This window comes from Mus caroli, unplaced genomic scaffold (assembly GCF_978045245.1).
Source record: "Mus caroli unplaced genomic scaffold, Mus_caroli_1 scaffold_9, whole genome shotgun sequence".
NCBI classification, from domain to species: Eukaryota; Metazoa; Chordata; class Mammalia; order Rodentia; family Muridae; genus Mus; species Mus caroli.
In genome coordinates, this window is record NW_028227264.1 from 39,747,967 (window position 1) to 39,772,418 (window position 24,452).

Sequence of the window (24,452 nt, forward strand, 5' to 3'; positions counted from 1 at the left end):
AGGAAGTTCTCCTCTGGAATGGCTTACTAACCACCTATCAGAAAACATTCCCGACTCTGTGACATTTTCTACAGCATTCAATCCCAAGGGTTCTGAATATTCAAGGAAAAAATATAAGAAGAAGATGGAGCAGTTTGTGGAAAGATGCGAACTCATAACGTACCTCAGTTCCAAGATGACCCGGAAGTACAAGGAGCCTCAGTTCAGAGCCATCGACTTCGACCATAAGCTACAGACTTTTTTATCCTTGAAAAACATAGACCCAGTTACTGGGTAGCTTGCTTAAGTTACAGAGACCCAAATCCCAGAACTCTCCAAGGGACAGAGGGAATTGAAGAGCAGAATTAATACCCTGCATTTTCTGACGTATACTTCCCTCCTGCCTGATGTTGTGTATGTAGTTCCTGGGCCTCAGATGGACTCAAAAGGCCTAACCATGAAGGGTCACCCTCTGAGTATTCACTCAGCTTTCAACTTTATTCCTTTTTTCCCCCCTAAATTTGATGCTCCCACAAAATAGGCATTCCATTTGAGATATTAAAATGTAGACGTACTACATCTATTTTCTTTTGTTTTGTTTTGTTTTGTTTTCTCTTTTACGGGGAGGCCAGGTTGAGACAGGGTCTCTCAACACAGCCCAGGCCATCCTGGAACTCACTAGGTAGACCAGGCTGGCCTCGAACTCACAGAACTCCACCTGCCTCTGCCTCTCCTGTGTGAGATTAAATGTGTGCGCCACTCCTAGCCCTGCAGAGACTTGTGTGCCAGGGTGGGGCACACCTCCTCTCTCTCAGAGGAAAAGGGAGGGGGAGGGGCTGTGGGAGGGGACCAGGATGGGGGCATCGATAAGGATGTAAAGTCAATTTTATTTTATTTTTTTCGAGACAGGGTTTCTCTGTGTAGCCCTGGCTGTCCTGGAACTCACTCTGTAGACCAGGCTGGCCTCAGAAATCCGCCTGCCTCTGCCTCCCGAGTGTTGGGATTAAAGGCATGCGCCACGACTGCCCGGCCCTAAAGTCAATTTTAAAAAAGAAAAAAAAGGTGTGTGCTACTATGCCTAGCCTTGTCTTCCTTCCTTCATTCCTTTCACATTTTCAGTAGAAAACTAGTCTCTATTAAAGGAAATTACCCAGGAAACATTAGAAAGCTTCAAGAGACAAAACTAATAGAAATCTTGGTCATACTTTTTACATAAGAAATTGCTTGTATATTTTCTGAACATAAGACACTGTCATTTTCCCAACAAAATAGCTAAAATCCATCGTAACTGACAGGCTGCCCCCGTTCTTCCCTGATTGAAATATACTTAATATGTGGTTCTATAGCTAGAAGTCACTAGGGTTCTAAGAGGAAATCCAGATTTTTTTTTTTTTTTTTTTTGGTTTTTCGAGACAGGGTTTCTCTGTATTGCCCTGGCTGTCCTGGAACTTACTTTGTAGACCAGGCTGGCCTCGAACTCAGAAATCCGCCTGCCTCTGCCTCCCGAGTCCTGGATTAAAGGCATGCGCCACCACGCCTGGCGAAATCCAGATTTTTATGAAATATGTCAAAAGAGTGTAAGGGAGGGGAAAATTGTTAGATCTGAGTGCGTTTTTATTTTATTTTATTTTTTAAAGATTTATTTATTTATTTATTTATTTATTACATGTAAGTACACTGGAGCTGACTTCAGACACTCCAGAAGAGGGCGCCAGATCTCATTACAGATGGTTGTGAGCTGTTACCTGGACCTTCAGAAGAGCAGTCAGTGCACTTAACCCGCTGAGCCATCTCTCCAGCCCCCCCCCCACCCCACCCCCTAATGTGCTTTTAAAATAAGGACAAATGTTTAGCAGCTTTATAAAACAGCTAAAGTGTTAAATGGTTTAAAAATGTAGGGCATAGGGAGGGCCCTGAAAGCAGCCTCTTAGCAGCACCGCTTCCCAGTGCCTAGAATGTCAGCTTCAGGGAGTTTCTGGCCTCTGAGGGTACTGTTCTCATGCACAGATCAACACACATACCCATAAATAAAAATAACAAATCTTTTAAAAAATGAGTGTGTGTGTGTATGTGTGTGTGTGAGAGAGAGAGAGAGAGAGAGAGAGAGAGAGAGAGAGAGAGAGAGAGAGAGAGAGAGAAATTTAATATAACAGTTCTTAAATAAAAGCTAGATAGAATGCAGGGCTGAGGAGGTCTCTCGCTGGAAGATGTTTAGCTCACATGCAGGAAAGCCCGGTTCCATCCCCAGCCCCTCACATGCTCGAGATTCCAGCACTGCAAAGTGGAAGCAGGAGGATCGGAAGTTCAATGTCATCCTTGGCTACATAACAACAGTCCAAATTCAAAGTCAGCCCAGACTGTAGGGAGCACTGCTTCAAAAAAAGGAGGAAGAGGGAGGGAGATGGGGGGGGGGGAGAGGAAGAGAAAAGAAAAAAGAAAATTCCCCAAACCCTATTAGAAGACTGGGAGTTGACCACAGAAATTTTTTCTGGGGATTTAAGCACCACCCACTCACTCTCTCTCTCTCTCTCTCTCTCTCTCTCTCTCTCTCTCTCTCTCTCTCTCTCCCTCCCTCCCTCCCTCTCATTTCTTTCTTTCTTTCTTTCTTTCTTTCTTTCTTTCTTTCTTTCTTTCTTTCTTTCTTTCTTTCTCCCCCTTCCTTTCTTCCTTTCTTTCTTTCTTTCTTTCTTTCTTTCTTTCTTTCTTTCTTTCTTTCTCTTTCTTCCTTCCTTTCTTCCTTTCTTCCTTTCTTTCTTTCTTTCTTTCTTTCTTTCTCCCCCTTTCTTTCTTCCTTCCTTTCTTTCTTTCTCTTTCTTCCTTCCTTTCTTCCTTTCTTTCTTTCTCCCTGGGTGGTTTGCCTGCACCTATGTCTGAGGATGCCAATACCCTGGAACTGGAATTATGGACGAATGTTAGCCATCATATGGGCGCTGAATTTAATTCAAGTCCTCTGGAAGAGCAGCCAGTGCTCTTAACCCTGGAGCCATCTCTCCATCTACCCCACCCACATAACCGATTTTTTAATATTTGTAATTTACCATTTTCTCACCAGACTACACTATATTGGACTTTTCATTTCTAACGAGATTTCCACATCCTGTCTTTTCAGCCAGTTGGGTATACTGGCATCCCTAAGCAATTAAGCCTAACAGCATATTCCATCCCCTTTGAGTTTCAAGTTTTGAGGGGCAGCAGCCTATGCTGATTGGCTCCAAGTATTTTAGGAACCTCCAAAAACATCTCACATTCCCCAGAACAAGTCCATATCCTCTGCATATCACTTGTCTGGGGATTATGTTTGCTAATTTGGATTCTACTCATTCCCACTGAATTTAAGGCTGGAACTAGGAACCCAGGTGTAGTACCCAAAGTCATTCCAAGTGGGCTCAGTTTGTGTAGCTGTCCAGCAGCCATGGATGAACTGGGTACCTGAAAGGGAGGCTGGAAATGAAAAAGGATGGGAGGTGAGAGAAGGATGAAGCCAAGACAAAGGTTTCTGATCAAGGCTCAAAGTTTAATATTTAGCACCGTATTTATATAGGGAAAGCCCACAGACCCATCCTTTGTTTCAGCTGGATTATGTTGCAAAGCAAGCTCAGCAGGCAGTCTGCTCCTGTAGGAAATTACTGGTGCAGCAGTGCAGAAGACTTCACCTAGGTCTGCCGAAGACCAACTGTGGCAAACACTTAAAGTCTATTTAGCCTGCTCAAGGCTCGGGGATGGACACACAAGTTTGGATCTCAAAGAAAGAAGTGCTAAATACTAGGGTAGTGGTCTACACACTTATCAAGATGCTGTACACACAGAGGAGACTACAGTGGGACAAAGGATCCAGTGAAGGGGTCTGGAGTATGGAGTTTGTAATGAAAGCTTAAGAAATGTGGCTTACGGGAGGATTGTGAGTGATTGATTGCTTTTTCCTTGTCTTAGTTTCACAGTCTTCCTTTGTCCTAGATCTTAGACTGACATCAAGCTTTGACAATCATGTTTTATCTTTCTCAGTGGAAATAACTTAAAATGCTGTTTAATTTTGTACTATTAGTGTGTAAAATCAAAGATTTTTAAAAGCTGTGTGATAACTGCAATAAATTATATGCACTGATGGAGGGCGGGGGATTTGCCTCAGGGTTGGAAGAGTGTCTTTCAGGCTATATAGAGCAACCACTAAACAACTTTACAGTGTTCTGTCTGGAGTTCAAGTCGGCCAGGAAAAGAAGCAGCGAGACCAATCACAGCTGTTAAGACTCTCTGATTCCTCTTTGGGGATAGAAAAGGGGAAGGGGGTTCTGAAGTGTCTTCTGAGATGACCTCAAAGACGCTGCCCTGTGAGTTTTAGTGTCTCAGCTGCCACTGTTGTGAAGATGCTGAATCCAGCACAGGTATAGACAACTGTCCTCTCTCTCTCTCTCTCTCTCTCTCTCTCTCTCTCTCTCTCTCTCTCTCTCTCTCTCTCTCAGGAAGATGTCACTGAGCTGAGCCAGGACCCGAACCTACATGGTTCCCTTTATTTTTTCTCTTCCCACAAGATCACATCCTCTGAGTAAATGCATCTCTTAACAGAGTGCAGGGGACTCAAGTACTGGGAAGTCAAATTTCCCAGGATGGTTTATAGCTCTGGCCAGTGCAGGTCCCTCACACACATGCAAATGCAGCTACAGACATGCAGAGGTTTATATGGGAGAGGTACAGACAGGTCACCCACCGTACACAGGCTGTGAACAGTGTGTCAAACAATCTACTACTGAATTATTATACATAATTGGATCAAATTCCTACACATTGCATTTTTTTATTTATTTGTTTGTTTTGAGAGAGGGTTTCTCTGTGTAGCCCTGGCTGTCCTGGAGCTCTGTAGACCAGGCTGGCCTCAAACTCAGAGATCCACCTGTCTCTGCCTCCCAAGTGCTAGGATTAAAGGTATGCGTCACCATTGTCTGGCCACATTGCACATTTAATTTTGTTAGATTTACTTTTATTCGATGTATGAGCATTTTGACTGCACCACACGCATGCCTGGTGCTTCTGAGGTCAGAAAGAAACACTGACTCCCCTGAACCTGCAGTTACAGGTGGTTGTGAGCAAACGTGAATAAGCACTTCAAAACTCAAAGGGATACACTATAGTGCTGAACACTTTAAATTTTATGATATGCTTTTTACTTCATTCTCAATTCACTTGAAAATATATTGAATTCAGTTAAGTATATTAAAATTTCATGTCCTGGAGGTGAAAGGAAAGAAATTCAAACAGAATATCAAATATATAGCTGGGGATGAGGTTTCTGGTTTGGGTTAGTTTTCTGCTTTTATAAATGAAGAACTGAGTAGAGAAAGAGGAGGAAGAGGAGGAGGAAGAGGAGAAGGAGGAAGAAGAGGAAGAGGACAAAGAGAAAGTGGGGAGGAGGAAGAGAAGGTTTGGCTATAAAGCTGTGCTGGTACTGTCCAACAGCGTGATTGTCCTTTTGTTCCTCTCAAGTCCCAGAAGTCATGATGGGCTTTGGACTGACTACAGCTTCTTCAGCAGATATCAGTCAACCATCCTAGGTCTCACAGAGGTTCTGTTACCTTCACTGCCACAGAAGACTTCCACTAACCGTCATCTGCCAGCTAATGATAAGCCTTCTCCTTTCTCCTGTCAAGTTCTCCACAGACCCAATCCATCCAGAGGCCAGGAGACAGGAGGCTCTGTTGATCTCTCTCTCTCTCTCTCTCTCTCTCTCTCTCTCTCTCTCTCTCTCTCTCTCTCTCTGTGTGTGTGTGTGTGTGTGTGTGTGTGTGTGTGTGTGTGTGTGTCTTTCAGGTGGGAAGGGGTAGAATAATGGAAATTAGATATGGAAAAGAAAGAGGAAAAATTCTGGATTTATTTCACTATTTCCTCTATTAGCAATCTTACTCATAAAAGGGTATAATCTAAGCCGGGCGTGGTGGCGCACACCTTTAATCCCAGCACTCGGGAGGCAGAGGCAGGCGGATTTCTGAGTTCGAGGCCAGCCTGGTCTACAAAGTGAGTTCCAGGACAGCCAGGGCTACACAGAGAAACCCTGTCTCGAAAAACCAAAAAAAAAAAAAAAAGGGTATAATCTATGCTCTAATAATATTATCATCAACATCTTCAACCCTCTAGATTCTTGCTATGAGCTGACATTTTAAATTCTTCAAATTTCAAAGTAATAAATATTTTGAGCATTTTAAATCTTGTTGGCTTTCATTTTATTAACCTAAATCTTCACCTAACATTAACCTACATCTAGCTGTGAGCATCTCACATTTGGTTTGGCCACCTCAGCCTTATCCAACAGCCTTTTCTGACAATCTTCCTCAGAGTGATTCCTGGTCACCAGCTCCGAGTGACATTGTTACTGATAACCAGTTTTTACTGCATTGTTTTTACTGCAATTCTTTCAGCAGAAAACAAAACAAAAACCTATGTGAAAGCAAAGTTGAAAGGCTGACCCTTGTTCTTTCTGTCTTTTTATCATTATTATTATTATTTTCCTCTTGGTGCTGAGGGCAGAACCCAGTGCTCTATCACTGAGCAAAATCCCCAATCCCACAACCACCCTTGTTCCTTCTGGAGTGCAGAAGTCAAGCAAAGCTCTCCTGGCATCCCACTCGGACGCCCACATATCTGACCGATTTCGAGGCAGCTCCGGATAGAGTGCGCTAGATAACTCTGTAAAGATAAAGGGGAAACCTCAGAGCTCATACCTGTGTGGTATGAGCTGCTTTTAATAAAAACTAGTAAGAAAGAAAGAGTCCGGCTGGTAATTCCATCTTTAGTTTCCAAATTGTGGATACTATAGATGGCAAATTTATAATCTGGAAGTGGACAAAGTAAAGATAATTAGGTACACGGGATGCATAAACGCTGAGCGGAAGCTGCTGCCACAGTTGGAGTAGGTCCGGAACGAATCTGAGCGGGACTTAGGAGCATCGGTCCAGAACACAGAGCCACAGCAGATCCTACCCAGGTTTTTTTTTTTTTTTTTTTTTTTTTTTTTTTGGTTTTTCGAGACAGGGTTTCTCTGTATAGCTCTGGCTGTCCTGGAACTCACTTTGTAGACCAGGCTGGCCTCGAACTCAGAAATCCGCCTGCCTCTGCCTCCCGAGTGCTGGGATTAAAGGCGTGCGCCACCACGCCCGGCGCCCTACCCAGGTTTTTATTTAGAGAACTCTCCCATACCCATAGGTCTCAGAGGGAGCGACACTGTCCTGAGACAACTGAAACCCTCAATAGTCTCTTAGAAGTGCCAGAAATCTAAATAAAAACAGCGGTCGTTTCTGTCGTTTTAGCCAAGCCAAGCCACTTACTAAAAGCTCATTCTAACCCTACCAGGTGGGTTAACACCTCCATTTTATGGATAAACAAGGAGCTGAGGATGAGTAACTTGGGAAGGAAAGCGAGGCAGAGGATTCACTCAGGAGGTAAAAATCTGCTGATAAGAAGTGTGTCATGAACGATTGAAACCACCGCCGTCTTTATGCTCAGCATCTAGTCAGCGGATGTGGTGTCTACTGAGGTCTAAAGGAGACTCAGCGGGGTAACTGGAGGTAAATTTCCGCAGATTGGCAGGTTTCCGCACCAGACCCTCCCTTTCCGGATTCCACAGCAAAGCCCGCCCCCCGAGGCGGGGCTCCGGGATCACGTGATGCTACGGCTCCTTTGCGCGCTTCCGGGTTGACAGACGCCGGGAGTCCGGAGCTACGGCGTAGTGGTGGCGGGGGCGGGGACCAGCGGCAGGCCCGGTTAGTGCCCTCTGGGCCGCCGGGTGGGCTGACCGTAGCAGGTCCCTGCGGGGCGGCCCTGATAGGTAGGTCCGCGGCCGGTGGGTTTGGCCCGGGGCCTTGTGCCTTGGAACGTCCGCGGGACTCAGGCGCCGGGCCTGGGACGGAGCTCCGGGCGCCGCTGCTCAGAGTGGGGCCTCTGAATCCGCGCGTTATTTCACCGTAGATCTCCCTTGCGTGGGTTCGTTCCCATATTTCTCATAGATGTTCCTACAGACGAAACAGCTATTCTTGTGTGTAGCATCGAGGCAGCACACCCCCCAACTCCAAGTTTGTGCCGCCACACTTTGAAAGTTTAATTACAAAGTTAATGGACCGGAGGGCCGTGCAGACTTTTGAACCCGTTCTCTATTTCCAGAGGAAATTCCTCACCGTAAGAGGTTATGTGGGTACTGGAGAGGCATCCAGCAGGGTAGCCGCAACAAGGGGAGGAACCCAAGGCTTGGCTTTCTAAGTAGTGTGTAGAAAAAACTGGGTTGTGACAGCTGGAACATGAACAGTCTTGTTAGGCAATACTTCTTCCTAAATAAACATTGATTTCTTATTTCAGATTTAAGCCTCTTCAGAGTCTTCTGGAGAAAATGGCAGACACAACCCTGGAGCCCTGTGGGCAGCTTATGGTACACTCAGACACTCACAGTGACACTGTGCTGGCCAGTCTGGAGGATCAAAGGAAGAAGGGCTTTCTTTGTGATATTACTTTAATCGTGGAGAATGTGCATTTCCGAGCTCATAAAGCCTTGCTGGCCGCCAGTAGCGAGTATTTCTCAATGATGTTTGCGGAAGAGGGCGAGATTGGCCAGTCTATCTACATGCTGGAAGGCATGGTTGCAGACACCTTTAGCATCTTGCTGGAATTTATCTATACAGGTTATCTACATGCCAGTGAGAAAACAACGGAGCAGATCCTGGCTACTGCTCAGTTCTTAAAAGTCTATGACCTGGTAAAGGCATACACAGACTTCCAGGATAACCATAGCGCCCCAAAGCCACCAGCTTTGAACTGCACTGGGACGCCAGTGGTGGTTATTTCCAATAAGAAGAACGATCCTCTGAAACGGAAACGGGGAAGACCAAGAAAAGCCAATGGTTTGCAGGAAGGGAGATCAGAACTGGCTGCAGAGGGAGAGCTGCAGCTGAGAGTGAACAATTCAGTTCAGAATAGACAAAACTTTGTGTTTAAAGAAGAAGACAGTGTCAAGCTGAGTGAGCAGACTCCAGAAGACAAGGGGTCGGAGCCTGCTGCTGAGCCAGGATGCGCCGAGGAGGTGCCTGCAGAAAAGGACGAGAACTTTGACCCCAAGGCTCGGGATGGACAGGAGAGCCAGAGTAGGTGCAGCAGGCGGAGAATCCGCAGGTCTGTCAAGCTCAAAGATTACAAGCTTCTTGGAGAGGAAGATGACCAGAGCACTGCCAAGAGGCTATGTGGAAGAAAAAAGCGCTCCAGCGGTCCCGAGGCCCGGTGTAAAGACTGCGACAGAGTCTTTAAATATAGTCACTTCTTAGCAATCCACCAGAGACGCCACACGGGTAACTCCACTTTCCAGACGTGGTGCGATTGGTTGGGGAGTTTAGAATTGTGGTTGGGACGGTTGTGTTGTTTCTACATGGTAGACATGGCAATAAAGCCTTCGTGTTGTGTTTAGGTCTCGTAGTCACCCCACAGTAGGTACTCTCTCCGGTGTGCAGATGAGGAGATGGTCTCCCTCTGTGCAGGCTCACCCATGACCCTTCAAGCCTGATTCACTAAGCAGTTCTTGCCTTTGATCCATGACTGTTCCTCATCTTTGCGGAAGCATTCTCTTGCTCTGTTCTGTGGACATCTTTATAGTTTAGCCATCTTGTAAATATCTTCTGGGTGTCTCTGACTCGGCATTGGCCCTTGTGATTGAAGTGCCTTTTGTCCTCTTCATGTGACAGATATGGTAGCCACTAACAACATACAGACCTTGTTTCCCTGTTACAGTAGTAGGCCTGGAACCCAGAGAGCATGTGCATGCCACCCAAGCAGTTACAACTGAGCTGCACCCCCAGCCTCACGTAGACACTTTATCACTTGAATTATAGCTAGCTAGATTGAGAAACTGAATATCAATTTTGTTCCAGTTAACATAAGTTTTAATAACCACATACGTCTGATGGCTACCATATTGGACAGTGCATCTCTCCCGGAAATCCTTAAGCTCTTTATTGAGCTGTCCAGTTCACCCTGTTTCAGGTCAGCTCGGGTTCTAATTGTCACTTACAAACTTAAATCTAAGTGCTAGTGTTTTATTCTCTTATCCGTTCTCTTGCTGTCATGTGACTCAGCTTGCACATTAGAACCTCCGGGAGAGCTACAGCTTCCTACACCCAGGCTTCTGATTTACTTGTCTGGATCATCCATGTTTGAGGTTTCCCAAGAATGTGGGCCAGTTTACGGAGTGCTTACAGTATGTGCAAAGCCCTGGCTTCCCTCCCTACACCACTGGGCAGGATGGCGAAATTCATGGTCATCCTTGGCTGCAAGACAGGCCTGGGATACATGAGTGAGAAAAGAAAGCTCCACAGAGAGTACGTATGTTGAAAACCTGAATTATGGGACTTTGAACAAAACAAAAATCTCAAACTTATGTTGAGTTGTAGTGGGTTCTATTTTTTTTGGTTTTGTTTTTGTTTTTTTTTGAGACAGGGTTTCTCTGTATAGCCCTGGCTATCCTGGAACTCACTTTGTAGACCAGGCTGGCCTCGAACTCAGAAATCCACCTGCCTCTGCCTCCCAAGTGCTGGGACTAAAGGCGTGTGCCACCACCGCCCGGCTCCATTTTATTTTTTAATGGTACTCTTTAACTAATGGAGTCTAATACTAGATTGCATTTTAGCTATTTTTACCCAAGTTGTGCCTAACTTAAAACATTATATTGTTTAATAAAACTTAATTAAGGGAAACATCTTTAGACTCTTTAGTCTATCCCTCTTGGATTCTCGACATTTGCAGTCAGCCTTAGAATGCATGTTTTCTTCCTTTTGGAAGTATCGGGTCCGTTTGGTATATATCAGGTACGTCAGAACGCTGTCACTCCAGAAAACTGTGTTCAGTTACTTCACACTGTTTTACTGCTGTGTCGCTGGTCTTCCTGCCCAGAACTGCTGCTGCTCCAGTTTCCTGACCTGACTTGTAACTTCCTCACATTCACCTGCGGTTCATCATTGCTTTCTTTTCACTGTACTTTTCAGCCTCTGGGTTTGCTATTTCTACCTTTTTTTAAAAAAAGAACTGAAGTTTTTCTATAACCCCCATCCCAGGGCCTTATACTTCCTTGGACAGTGCTTAACACCTGAACTAAATCCCATCTCCAGTCTAATTTTTGTTTCTGTTTGACCTCATTATGTGGCAGTCTGACCATGAACTCATGATCCTCCTGTCTGAGCCTCCCAAATGCTGGAATTTCAGACATCTGCCACTTTGCCCCTTGTCCCTGATGTTTTCTACACAGAGCTGTTTTTCCTTAGCTGTCCAGGTGTCTGTCTTTGCCATTAGAGGCTTCCCTTGGCTGTAACGATTTCTTTATGTGTATGTGTGTTTGCCTGCATGTATGTATATATGTATGTGTGTGCATCATCTGTATGCCTGGTCCCCAGAGAGGTCAGAAGGGAGTATCAAATGGCCTAGAACTGGAGTTACAGATGGCTGGGTATCACCCTCTTGGTGCTGGGAGCACAACAAGGGTTCTGTAAGAGCAGAGCCATCTCTCCAGCCCCAAATGCAGTGATTTTTTTTTTTTTTAATAACACTTACTTAATCATGTGTAAGATGAGGGCGCTGGAAGCTCTTGGCGTCTCTGTGTATGAAGGCATCCTGTGAAGCAGTGGTGGCACTGGCAGGGACTTTCTCATTATTGATGCCTGCCTCGGGCATCTGTGGCTCCTTCCAGGAAATATGCCTCTACTCTCCTAGCTAGAGATGCTAGCTAGGCCTGGCAGCCAGGCCTACGGAAGAGGGTTCTCCTTATCCCCAAAGAGATTCTGACTTTCCTTCCTGGAGTGATGCCACTCACCTGCCAGGTAACCCCTAATCCAGAAAACCCAGAGACCCTTTTACTCTCTTCAGAGAACAGTCTCCATCTTCCTTTGGTGGTTGGTGGGGAGACATTTGTCTTCTTGGTGTGTGGAATGGAAAAATGAGTATAGGTAGTTGTCAGCCTTCCCTTTAAGTCCCTCTCCTTTACCTGCTCCACGAGTGGGACCATTCTGAAACCTTTAGAGGCCGAGTATTACAGGTTAGGTTGCATCTCGTGGCTGTCACCTGCCAGCTTTGATTTCATCTATTCCACTTTCTAGACTTTTATTGCTGATAGATCACCTATCTGCTGGACTTGGAATGTTTGCCCTAAATATTTATTTAACATAAATGATTCAGCATTGTATATTTTTAATTTGGGAAGAAGAGAAAAAATGCACAGGCTCTTGCTCACACCATGCTTCCTGGGTTTGATTGCAGGGGAACGACCCTTCAAATGTAATGAGTGTGGGAAGGGCTTTGCTCAGAAGCACTCCTTGCAGGTCCATACCAGGATGCACACGGGGGAGCGGCCATACACCTGCACCGTGTGCGGCAAGGCGCTGACCACCAAGCACTCCCTGCTGGAGCACATGAGCCTGCACTCAGGTAGCGAATGGGGCTTACACTAGAGGGATACCAGGTTCCCATTCCAGCGGTGGGCATTTCTGGCATTTAAATAGTGTCTTCTCAGCTTGGTGTTATTTACCACACGGTGTCACTGAAAGACAGGAAAATGCATCTGATATGCTGTTCTGAGCAGCAGTGGCCTTCAGCTAGACCGTATAACTGGCTGCTGCCATGCAGTGTGCATGTAAATGTTTTGCTTAAATGCTAGAGTTTAGAATTCTCTTTATAGTCCTCTGGGACCATTGAAACGTCCAACCCTACCCCAGTCTCCACTGCTCCCTGTTGTCTGTCTGTCTTGCATTGTTCTGCACATTCTGACAAGCCACCTTTTGGGTGTGTAGACAGATCTATCACTCCTAGAAAGTGGGAACCTGGACATTGTGTTATTTACCTTATTAGTATCCCAGTTCTCTTCAGTTTGTTGGCATGGTTGAAATTTTATTTTCCATTTGGCAGGACAGAAGTCTTTTACCTGTGATCAGTGTGGAAAATATTTCAGCCAGAAAAGACAGCTAAAGAGCCATTATCGCGTCCATACAGGTACGATACCAATAAGGTGAGAAAATTTCATTGCCAGGGCAAGTGCAGATACAAAGTATTTGTGAACCAGTATGTTCATCATACAGAGTTGAACAAACAGTCGGGCTAAGGAGGCAGCTCATTTAGTAGGGATGAGTGAAGCCCTGGGTTCAGTCCCTAGTGCCACATACAACTAGGCATGAGACACACATCTGTTATCCTCGCACTTGGTAGGTAAAAGCAAGAGGATTAGAAGTTCAAAATCCAAAAAACAAAACAAAACAAAAAAAAAGAAAAGCCGGGCAGTGGTGGCGCATGCCTTTAATCCCAGCACTCGGGAGGCAGAGGCAGGTGGATTTCTGTGTTCAAGGCCAGCCTGGTCTACAGAGTGAGTTCCAGGACAGCGAGGGCTACACAGAGAAACCCTGTCTCAGAAAAACAAACAAACAAACAAAAAAAAACAAAACAGAAGTTCAAAATCATCCTCAAGGTTCAGGCCTGCCTGGGACGCCTGAATCCAAAAAAAGTCAAAGTTTGTCTCGTTACTCTGCACTACCGTAAGATTCAATTTAATGTTTGTACTATAATTTTGGAACCAAATATAAAACAACCACAGAACTGCTATATCCAAAAGTGCTGCTTGCCCAAGAGGCTTCGGTTGATTGACTGTTGTTAGTGTCACCTGGAAGGACATGTCTCACCCATGGCTTCTGATCTACTAAATGTCCTTCCTGTTCTCCTTCCTGCTAACGAATAAGAATGGAAGGGAGTGGGGGAGAAACCTTTCACATGCAGGTGAGCAGTCACCTGGGTGTTTGGAGAGAAGGGTATTCAGAAGGGTGAGGGGAAGCTCTCAGCTGTGCTGAGACACAGCAGGTGATAAAGTGCCACATCTAAAGTGATTGTCTTTCAGGGAGCTCTTTATCACAAACCACTGAAGAGGTGCAGGGAGAGCATGCATGCACTGACACTTTTTTTATCCTTGCGGCAAGGCCACTCACTACCAGAATGCAGCCACTGCCACCGAAAGTTTATGGACGTGTCCCAGCTGAAGAAGCACCTGCGGACACACACAGGTACAGGGCGCCGCTCTCAGCCTCCACCATGCCATGCACTTGCTCGCCGGGGCCTGGGCTGCTGTGCTTACTGCCCGTGGGCTGCAAGCTTGCTTTATGAAAGCCAAAGGGAAAGGCTTGTGAACATGGAGATCACCTGATGAGGGCTGTTCATGGGTGAACATTTGTTCATTTCACCGCACGGTGTCTGCCAGTCTGGTTCAGTGCCTCATTATCAGCCACTTGAGTACTGAAGGTGACAACAAGAATTGTTTAGAAAGCCAGGCGTGGTGGCGCACGCCTTTAATCCCAGCACTCAGGAGGCAGAGGCAGGCGGATTTCTGAGTTCAAGGCCAGCCTGGTCTACAAAGTGAGTTCCAGGACAGCCAGGACTATACAGAGAAACCCTGTCTCGAAAAAACAAAAAAAAAAAAAAAGAATTGTTTAGAAAAGGAGACATACAGCAGACACAAAGGTATAGAATTCTCTCCGCTCTGTCCCCTGGAACCAACACTTACACCCCACGCATTAAGTCAGTGCCTCCCACCTAGGCAGGGTGAGCAGAAGGCAGCGCACATTTTAAATTCACAGAAGTCACCTGTCTTGTACATTTTGAAAGGGATATGTGTTAAAAAATAAGCCTGTAAGATTTTTCCAAGGAACAGCTTCTATTAAGCTGGATTATTTAATAATTCTGTCAAGTTGTGTACTAATAATGTATATTAAAGCAGTTTAAGCCAGACAGTGGTAATATAAGCTTTTTTTGTTTGGTTGGTTTTTGGTTTTTCAAGACAGGATTTCTCTGTATAGCTCTGGCTGTCCTGGAACTCACTCTGTAGACCAGGCTGGCCTCAAACTCAGAAATCCGCCTGCCTCTGCCTCCCAAGTGCTGGGATTAAAGGCGTGTGCCACCACTGCCCAGCTAGTATAAGCTTCAATCTGAGCACTTGTGAGGCAGAAGCAAGAAGATCTCTAAGTTCAAGGCCAGCCTGGTCTACAAAGTGAGTTCCAGGACAGCCAGGGCTACACAGAGAAACTTTGTCTCAAACAAACAAACAAAAAGTAGTTTACTTTTAGACTCTTTGGACTTTGATTTTTAAATGCAGGTTAGTAATTCCCTAACTCTAAGAAAAGCTAGTTCAGATTAATTGTTATTCAAGTGTGTGGGACTAGAAACACCCAAAATCCCAAAATGTTCCAAGTCACTTTTTGAGTCAGTGTGACACCACAGTAGAACGTGCTACGCCTGTCTTCATGGAATAGATCACAGTCAGAATTTATGCACACTAAAAGTACTGTCTAAAATTATCCAGGAAGTTTATGTGAAACATGATGAATTTTCTGTATAAACTTGATCCCCTCCCTAAAATATGTGTGTGTGTGTGTGTGTGTGTGTGTGTGAGAGAGAGAGAGAGAGTTAGTTTTCTAAAATCTGGAGAAAAAAAAATCTGTTCCGTTTCTGATTCCAATGAGTTTTTCTTTAAAGGTTCTTTGAGATGTACTTCTTGTCTGCAGAGGTTGCCTGCGTGCGTGTCTGCTCCCCGTGCAGCAGTGCTCACAGAGACCAGAAGTTGCCAGCTGCCATGTGGGCCTTAGGAATTGAACTTGGGTCCTTTGGAAGAGTAGTCAGTGCATTTAATCACTGAGCAATCTCTCCAGAGTGGATCTCCTAAGCCATAGGGAATTATCTTATAAGGGGTAAATTTTATAAAAGTTAGCTTTGTGCATTCTTAATTTTTACAGTAACATTGTCTGTCATTTCAGACGGGTTTGTACACCCATCTGTATGCACACATGCGCCACAGCATACATGTAGGAGTCAGAGGACAGTGTATGAAAGTTGATTTCCTCCACCATGCGGTCTTGGGTATCGGACTTAGGCCTTCAGTCTGGTTGGTTGGTGTCTTTACCTGCCAGGCTATCTCACGGCTCCTTCTCTTCCTTAGATGTTATCAATAGGGTCTGTGACAGTTAATGCAACCATTCAGTACTTATGCACTGAACATTTGCTATGTACCAGGCTCTGTTCTGGGCCCAGAGGATAGATAATAAGATGTCCAAGTCCCTGCTGATGTGACATTGGCATTTGAACAGAGAGTCAAAGAGTACAAACAAAAAGGTACCCTGTGCCAGGGCTGCATGGAAATCAAATGTGGAGCAGGAAAACGGGTATAGGAAGGGGTGCATCCCACAGATGTGGGACACACCTGGGAAGGTCTCAGAGATGGAAACCAGAATGTGGTAGGAAGTGAGCCAGACATGTGGCTATACAGGGAGAATATCCTGGGTGGGAGGCAGTGGCGGCAGAGCTGGTAGAAGGAAGCGTGCTGAGTAGACCGCAGGACACAGGAGGCCATGCAGCAGAGCTGTGTTCATAGCTGCACATCTCAAACTGGTCCCACCGGGCGTGGTGGCACATGCCTTTAATCCCAGCACTCAGGAGGCAGAGGCAGGCGGATTTCTGAGTTTGAGGCCAGCCTGGTCTACAGAGTGAGTTCCAGGACAGCCAGGGCTACACAGAGAAACCCTGTCTCAAAAAAAGAGACAAACAACAACAACAAAACCGGTCCTGAATTCACCCCTGAGTTTGTGACTGAATTGGCTGGGACAGAGCCTCAGAAGTCCCCACCCAGACCCCAATCCCATGATTCCCTTGAGCGTTTTAGCTTAATTGGAGGCCACAGTAAAGACTGAGATGGCCTTACCAAGAAGAGTGATATGGTATGGCTGAATCTTAAAGTATCACTTCTGTGACAAGCAGAGGGACCCTTAGGGTCCTACAGTCCTGGGGCTTGGTCAGGTGCATGACAGTGGACACCACAGCCAATGAGCCTGTTTTGGAAAGATTCTAAGAAGAGTTAGCATGCTTTGCTCATGATTAGATGTGGGGTGGGGTACAAGTGAAACGGGGGAAAGGAGAAAGCATGTGGGAGGAACAAACCAGTAGACAGCTTTTGGGCATTCGGGCTCTGAGATAGGCCATGTGTATGTGTGGAGTAGGTGATTGGATATGTGAGCCTGAAGATCAGAGAGAGCTGTAGGCCCAGCTGTGACTGGCATGCTTACACAAGGCTTCAGTAGTATGGAAGGCTTCCATTAACTCGGATCCCCGAAAACCTGGATGGACAGTCCAGGGCTAAAGCGGCCCAATTGATGAGCAGTCAGGAAACGAGCTGCTTCTAGCATAAAATGCAATGGGAGACCTCCTGCCTCAGCCTCCTGAATACTAAGATAACAGGTGTGGGCTGCTTAACAAGACTTGTGGTTTTATGAGCAAGTAGACCTTGTATTGGGGGTAGAAAGGAGACAGTCTCTCCTTTATAACAATATAATGAACCTATCTCAGAAGAAAGTACAGTATTGTGGGGAGTTAGTTTGTTCAGTAAAATGCAAAAACAAAATTAAACATTGGTCCTGGGGTGGGGATAAACCAAACCCATCAAAATACCGGGGTTCTTCAAGGACAGGTTCTTTGTATGATCTGCCTGACTCTAGCACTCAGTTCAGTGATGTTGAGAGATATCAGCAGCCTGTTTCCTACCCTGAACCAGGATGTAAAGCTGAGATTTTTCCAGCATAGCCACACTTGGTTTGAAAACTTAGACTGTCATTTGTTGTCTTAGATCTTCGAGTGCACATTGTCCAGGTAAGATGCTGAGCACTGAGCACTGACTGTCTCTGTCCCCAGGAGGGTGTCCTAAGAGAGGGTGGGGCAGCATGCTGAGCAGGCAGCCGGTGCTGCTGGGGCTGGGTGAGAGGAAACTGGCTCATGGTCTAATAATTGGATGTTTTCCCTGACCTGGAGCAATCAGGCTTGTGGGGATGTAGTGAAGCCAGGCAAACTGATAGGACTGATGGGGAATTGGGGGGGTAGGGGGGAGCCTGCTTGTTTGTTTGTGATTTGTTCTTTTGAAAGGCTCTTCCTGTAAGAGCTCAGGGTCCTCCCGCCTTAGCATCATGAGTGCTAGGATAAGTGTGCACTACTTTTACGGACTCTGCTTTTCTATTGTTCTTACCGCCTCTTTCCTGATAGCAGTGTTCCCAGAAACCAGAGCAGAGATTGGAACATTGTTTAGTGTGGTACTCAAGGGAATTAGCTGTGTCTCCCTGTGCAGCAGCCATCCTTGTGACTTCCGATGTACAGAGAGCAGTTCCACCCCCTCCCCCAACATCTCTGTCCCTTAGATGATTTTACAGGTGGCTCCCATGCTAATGTGGCTGTCTTGCTTAGTCACATGACAAAGTTCAGGAAGTCTCCTTTTCATTCACAACCTCACGCTGTGGTTAGGTATGAAGCTTCCAGAGTTTCCATGCCCCAGTGCTGACATGAACTCACCTTGCTTGTTCCAGTTTCCCTGTGCTCTGGGGTGTGTATCCATTAAGAATCTCAGTGCAGTAGGATGGAGCCACTCAGTGCAGAAAGGAAGATGGGCCTGGTTCCCCAGAGCAGAGCCTTGTGTCAGGGAAGCAGCAAGTGGTGGTGACTCAGGATGAGTGTAGAAAAATATTGCCCTTTCTGTGTATTTGAAATGCAGATAGAACATGTCCAGGTGAGAGGTGGACACTGACCAAGGCCTGAGTAGACCCCTCCTTTGATTAGAAAGCCACCCGGGAGTGATAACACTTACTAATGTGAACTTGCTGATTGAAATAGCTCGCTGGGGCATCCATGCCCTGCCTGGTGGAGCTTGGGCACAGTATAGTCTGAAAGAGCATCTCAAGTCGGCTCTGCCCTGCTGTCCTCCAGTGAGGCTGTCTTGCTGCTGGCATTCTCCAAACTTCTCTTGCTCACATTAGCTCAACCAGGAGCCAGGCTACCTTTCAGGGTCCCACACTCTGAGCATTTGCACATTCTCTGTGAGCCCTACACCATCACTGGGAAAGTCATTCACTTGGCAGGGTTTCTGCAATAGCAGACTCTGTGAGTGTGTGTGTGGGGGGGGGGGGGGGGGAAGTGCCTGTGCATGTGTGTGTGTGTGTGGAGTAATCTAGAGCTTTGGCTGCTGTCTTCAGATGGGGCTATTAGAGCATCTGCTGCCACTGTGAAATGGTCTGCTGAAGTAGAGAGGCTACCTCACTGTTTGCCTTGGTGACAGTGTGTAGCCAGGAAGCAATAGGCCCTTTCGTAGGCTGCTGTAATCCAAGAGGGAATAGTCAGATTCTGCACATATTTGGCAGGTAGCTGCTATAAGTGTGAATACTAAGCCCTAGTGCACAGGAGTTCCTTCAAAGATCTAGTGGGTCACCTAGCCCAGAAGTTCCACAGTAGGGCAAGAGTCAGCGTTAGTCAGGGTTAGAAAATGTAGGAGTGGGCTGGAGAAATGGCTCAAAGGTTAAGAGCACTGTGTGCTTTTCTAGAGGTCCTGAGTTCAATTCCAACAACCACATGGTGGCTCACAACCATCTATAATATGATCTGATGCCCTCTTCTGGTGTGCAGTGTCCATGCAGATAGAGGACTCATGTATGTAAGCTAAATAAATATTAACACAAGGGAGAAAATGCAGAAGTAAACCTGAGTGCTTCTGTTTCCCACATAAGCTGCTTCTCCCTCAGCTCTCATGGAAGGAGCCACACCTCCGCGTCCATCCTCTTGGCGCTCCATGGAGCCCAGGAGCAGAGGAACTGCCTAGAAGTGCTTCCCACACTCTGACAGAGCTTGTCTCCTTCCTTTCCCATTGTCAGAGTAAAGTGTTTGGATTATTTTTAACATTGGGTGTGTAGTCATAAACACTTTCCTCTTTTTCCTTGTTTTAAGGCGAGAAGCCGTTTACTTGTGAAATCTGTGGGAAATCTTTCACAGCAAAGAGCTCCCTTCAGACCCACATCAGGATCCACCGGTAAGCTGCTTTGGGTTTGAGTAAAGCAGGGCTCAGCTCTCTGTGCATGCTGGCCTCAAACATAGACTCGTGCTTCTCCGCCCTGAGCGCTGGGATTATAGGTGTAAGCCACCCCCTGGCTGCTTCAGTAAAGTGTCTTAGGTACTTCTGTCACTTGGTGACCCCCTTGAACCCTGGCATTCTCTGGGGTGACCTATGACTATATATAAGCCCATGGTAGAATTTTATGTGTGGTTTATTTTATTTTTTCATTAATTAAATTTCTCATTTAGGCAAAATCAGCAGGATTCTGACCAATAAAAATTGTATTGTTGGTTTCATTATTTAATATGTATTGAGGGAGGCTAGTCTAAAGCTTACATCCTCAATCAAAACTAAACATTAGGGCCTGGGGAGGGGGCTCAGTGACTAAACTGTTTGAGGGTCTGTTCAGATCTCCAGCCCCCGTGTAAAAGCCAGAGGTAGCTCTGTGCATGTAAGAGAGTGCAGGCAGGTGGGTCCCAGGAATTGTCTGACCGACAGTCTAAGCAGATGTGAGCTCCAGGTTCAGTGAGAAGCCTGTCTCCAAAAGCAAGGTGGAGGGTGATAGAGAAGAATCAGTATAACCTCTGGCCTCCACATGCACACAAAGACAGTAAGTGCTCAGCACTCGAGAAGTAGAAGCAGGAGGGTGGTGCACAAGTTCAAGGCTAACCTATACTACAGAGTTAGACCATGTGTCAAAAGAAGAAAAAAAGTTAATGTTATCTGGAGTTGATTATGATCATGTATGGCTACAAGCCCTGCACCTGCTAGGCAGAGGCAGGAGGATCGAGTTTGAAGCCAAACTGGACTACAGAGGAAAATTCCATCCAAAGAGAAAGTATATTCTGAACAAATAAATACTTCAGAAAAATGACTCCCAGGCTGGATTTAGATATATACCTAAAAGCTTCAAAAATAATTAGGAGCTGCTCAAATTTTTTAATATTGATATTAGTCATAATACATAAAATCTAAAAAAAATCTGTAAGAACTAAACCAAAATAGAACTGTCCTTGCAGTATGAAATGTTTACATTGTTATTTGAAACATGAAACAATAAAATTACAAAGTTTAGCCCATATAGCCCAGTCCCATCTGCCACCCTATCTTAGCCCCTTTATAGACCTTTTGTAATCCCTTTTATTTATTTATTTATTTATCCATTTATGTATTTACATGAGTCCACTGTAGCTGTCTTCAGACACACCAGAAGAGGGCATTTGGTCCCATTACAGATGGTTGTGAGCCACCATATGGTTGCTGGGAATTGAACTCAGGACCTCTGGAAGAGCAGTCAGTGCTCTTAACCGCTGAGCCATCTCTTTTTTCTTTTTGAGACTTGAAACTGAAGCACATAGAAGTGGCTCGCTCCGAGTCTTAAGTTGGTAGGAGAACCTGTGACTTGGGAATCACTCTGGTCAGTATTCCTGTGTTCTTTTCGTTTTGGTTTTGGGGTTGGTTGTTTGATGTAAAGCAGAGTTAGAGTTTATTCTAAAGGTTTTGACATGGATTGAGTCACTGGCATTAAGCGACAGTAAGCACTCAAGGGTCAGGTGCAGGGTGTGACATTCCATTCCTCTTGACTGCTTCCGCCTGAGTGGACCAGGAAATAGAAAGCAAGTGTTTCTGTATGGTTTCTTACAGAGGAGAAAAGCCGTATTCCTGCAGCATCTGTGGCAAGTGCTTCTCTGACTCCAGTGCCAAGAGGAGACACTGCATCCTCCATACGGGCAAGAAGCCCTTCTCCTGCCCCGAGTGTGGCTTACAGTTTGCTCGCCTAGACAATTTGAAGGCACACTTGAAAATCCACAGCAAAGAGAAGCACACGGCAGACTCCAGCAGTGTTTCTGGCAGTAATGTGGACGAGGGCAGGAACATTGTTCAGCTGCAACCATACCAGCTCTCCACGTCGGGAGAGCAGGAGATTCAGCTTCTTGTCACCGATTCTGTGCATAACATTAACTTCATGCCAGGTCCCAGCCAGGGGGTCAGCATCGTGGCTGCTGAGAGCCCCCAGAGCATGGCCACAGACCCGGCTGCCAACATCACCCTGCTCACACAGCAGCCGGAGCATCTGCAGGGCCTGATCCTTTCAGCTCAGCAGGAGCAGGCAGAGCACATTCAGAGCCTCAGTGTGATTGGAGGCCAGATGGAGTCCTCCCAGACTGAGCCACTGCATGTCATCACACTTTCCAAGGAAACGCTGGAGCATCTCCACACCCACCAGGAGCAAACATCCAGCTCAGTAGCTGCAGCTGACACAGGAGCCCGAGCCACCCCTGCCCCCTCCACTAGGCCAGGAGCAGAGCTAACCCAAGCGCCTCTGGCCGTTCCACTAGACCCTTCCCCTGGAGCAACAGTGGCAGGGTGGCCTTTTGGGCCATCATCTTACAGATCCTTAAAGATGTGAGCCAGCCATTCTTTATCGTGGGCTCCATTAGGGCAGAAACTGTCTTATCTGTAATACCAACTCATCCTTAAGTGAGGGGGGTTCCACTTTGATCTACTATGTCTCTTCAAGATTGGTAGCTTTTCTTTGGGGTCATTGGTTTTGTATGTTTCTGTAAGTGTTGAATGTCCACAGCCATAGAGTATGGTCTTGTTTAGAACAAACACTCATGCATAGGTTGAATCATCGGGTAGAGAGGGTTCCATCCTGGTACTTCTCTTAGGCAGTAAGACTGCCATTCCACAACAAGTCAGGACCATCAGGTTTCCCCTCCAGTAACTTTTGCCCCTCAGAGTCCACCTCTTGAATTTTATCTTTGTGTGGTACAGCTGACCAAGTTGTACTGAAGGTAGATTCATACTCAGAAACCGTACTCATGACATAAAAGCCAAAGTACCTTTAAATTGTTTGAGTTCAATTTTACTTCAAAACATGTACTTATACATTTTTTAAAGAAGCAGCTATTAAATTTTATTTTAAAAAATCTCCAAAGTATGAAACTGGATCTAGATACTCATTCCAAATAAACCAGATTTTGTCAGATACTGATACTTGATCTTTATCAAAAACGACTCTTAATTACCTGGAACTTTAAAAGTTTATTCCATATAATATAAGTCCTATATACACTGCTGAATTCTACTTGAGTGCAAAATACTGATTTATATGTTTGATCTTAGAACTTCCTAGAGGAAGAACTGCACACTGATCGATTTTTATTGTAGTCTAGGTTAAACCCCATACCGTGCCACTTAATTTTGAGCCTCAGAGCGAAAGCACCCAACCTGTGTCTATGACTGTGTGACTTCCAAATCATCACCAAAAGATTAAGTTATGTTTGGGCTACATTTTCAAGATCGCTGCATTAGCTGAAGCCTTTGACCGACTGCTCAGGAAGCTGGCACCAGGCTTGAGAAGAGATAGGGAAGAGATAGAGGTGGACAGTGGTGTGACCTGGGTGTCTCCTTCACAGCCATTGCCCAGCTTACCTTAGATGACAGGAATTTCCACCTGTGCAAGTGAAAGAAATAGACAGTTCTTCAGGTTAACAAGAACATTTTTGTTCCGTAGTTACCAAGTTGTGTGTGTGTTTTTTTAAGATTTATTTATTATTTACATAAGTTCACTGTAGCTGACTTCAGACACACCAGAAGAGGGCGTCAGATCTCATGGGTGGTTGTGAGCTACCATGTAGTTGCTGGGATTTGAACTCAGGACCTTCGGAAGAGCAGTCAGTGCCCTTACCTGCCCACCAAATTGTGTTTTGTAAAACTTTCCCCCTGTAGATAGCCAGATAATTTCTGAGAAACATGGTAGTGAGGCTGTTGGCTTGGTTTTGGTGTAGAACACTCAGCCAGTATGTACGTATGTTAAGCATGCCCGCTGCTCCCAATCCAAGACTGCATTTACTTATTATTTCTAACTAACAGTCTTGCACTGTGATGTCCACGCTTAGTTAAATGTCTCCTTTCATGTATGCCTCCATGCCTGGTTACAAGTTAAAGTTAGTTTACTTTTAACAGTCTACCTCAGCACTCAGAAAGAAATGCACTGGTAGTGCAGGCCTGTGATCCCAGGACAAAGGTGGAGGCAGGAGTGCCTTGAGTATACCACTAGCCTGAGCTACAAGAAAAAGAGGCCTGGGGATGTGGTTCAACGGTAGAGAGTAAAAACAGGTAAATCCTTTCTTCCCTCAGCTTGCTTTGCTCATGGCATTTGACATAGTAATAGAATGTGACTAGAACATTTATTGCCAAATATTCCAACATATAATTAATATTAATAATAGTTAATATTAAACTGTATTAATGAGATTTTACATCCTCCCCTTGATACAAAATAATCCTCAAGATCAGTTGTAGATTTCTTTTTTTTTTTTTAGATTTATTTATTATATGTAAGTACACTGTAGCTGTCTTCAGACACACCAGGAGGGGGCGTCAGGTCTCATTATGGATGGTTGTGAGCCACCATGTGGTTGTTGGGATTTGAACTCAGGACCTTCGGAAGAGCAGTCAGTGCTCTTAACCACTGAGCCATCTCTCCAGCCCCAGTTGTAGATTTCATACTGCCTGCATCTCAGTTTTGGCAACTGTGTTTACTAATATTTGATTTGCCTTTAGATTTCATACA

General features: G+C 45.5%; 2 protein-coding genes across 3 annotated transcripts in view; both read left to right on the forward strand.

Moving 5' to 3' along the window:
* Window positions 1-537, forward strand: part of Ak9 (adenylate kinase 9) — a 134,376-nt gene extending 133,839 nt beyond the window's left edge. Inside the window, exon 40 of one of the 2 annotated variants that reach the window (XR_015048412.1) lies at window positions 75-230. Coding sequence is in view for 1 of the 2 variants with exons in the window: in XM_021174851.3 (XP_021030510.1) it covers window positions 75-277 (203 nt within the window). In the remaining variant the exon portion in view is untranslated. Of the gene's footprint in view, window positions 1-74 lie in introns of both variants that reach the window. The other variant, XM_021174851.3, reaches the window with a different exon arrangement.
* A 7,122-nt stretch (window positions 538-7,659) lies between these two features.
* On the forward strand, window positions 7,660-22,805 carry Zbtb24 (zinc finger and BTB domain containing 24). Its single transcript, XM_021174450.3, has 7 exons — window positions 7,660-7,789; window positions 8,314-9,293; window positions 12,244-12,411; window positions 12,889-12,972; window positions 13,944-14,027; window positions 19,765-19,846; window positions 21,515-22,805. Exons 2-7 carry the CDS (start codon window positions 8,345-8,347, stop codon window positions 22,278-22,280), a joined length of 2,133 nt encoding a protein of 710 aa, XP_021030109.1. The 5' UTR covers window positions 7,660-7,789; window positions 8,314-8,344; the 3' UTR covers window positions 22,281-22,805.
* The last annotated feature ends 1,647 nt before the right edge of the window (window positions 22,806-24,452 follow it).

What these genes read in the sequence shown, in the direction of transcription:
- Zbtb24 (XM_021174450.3), top strand. Translation starts at nt 8,345, where the DNA reads ATGGCAGACACAACCCTGGAGCCCTGTGGGCAGCTTATGGTACACTCA. An exon ending in GCACATGAGCCTGCACTCAG is followed by an intron (nt 12,412 to 12,888) that starts GTAGCGAATGGG and finishes TCCATTTGGCAG; the next exon opens with GACAGAAGTCTTTTACCTGT. An exon ending in GCACCTGCGGACACACACAG is followed by an intron (nt 14,028 to 19,764) that starts GTACAGGGCGCC and finishes CCTTGTTTTAAG; the next exon opens with GCGAGAAGCCGTTTACTTGT.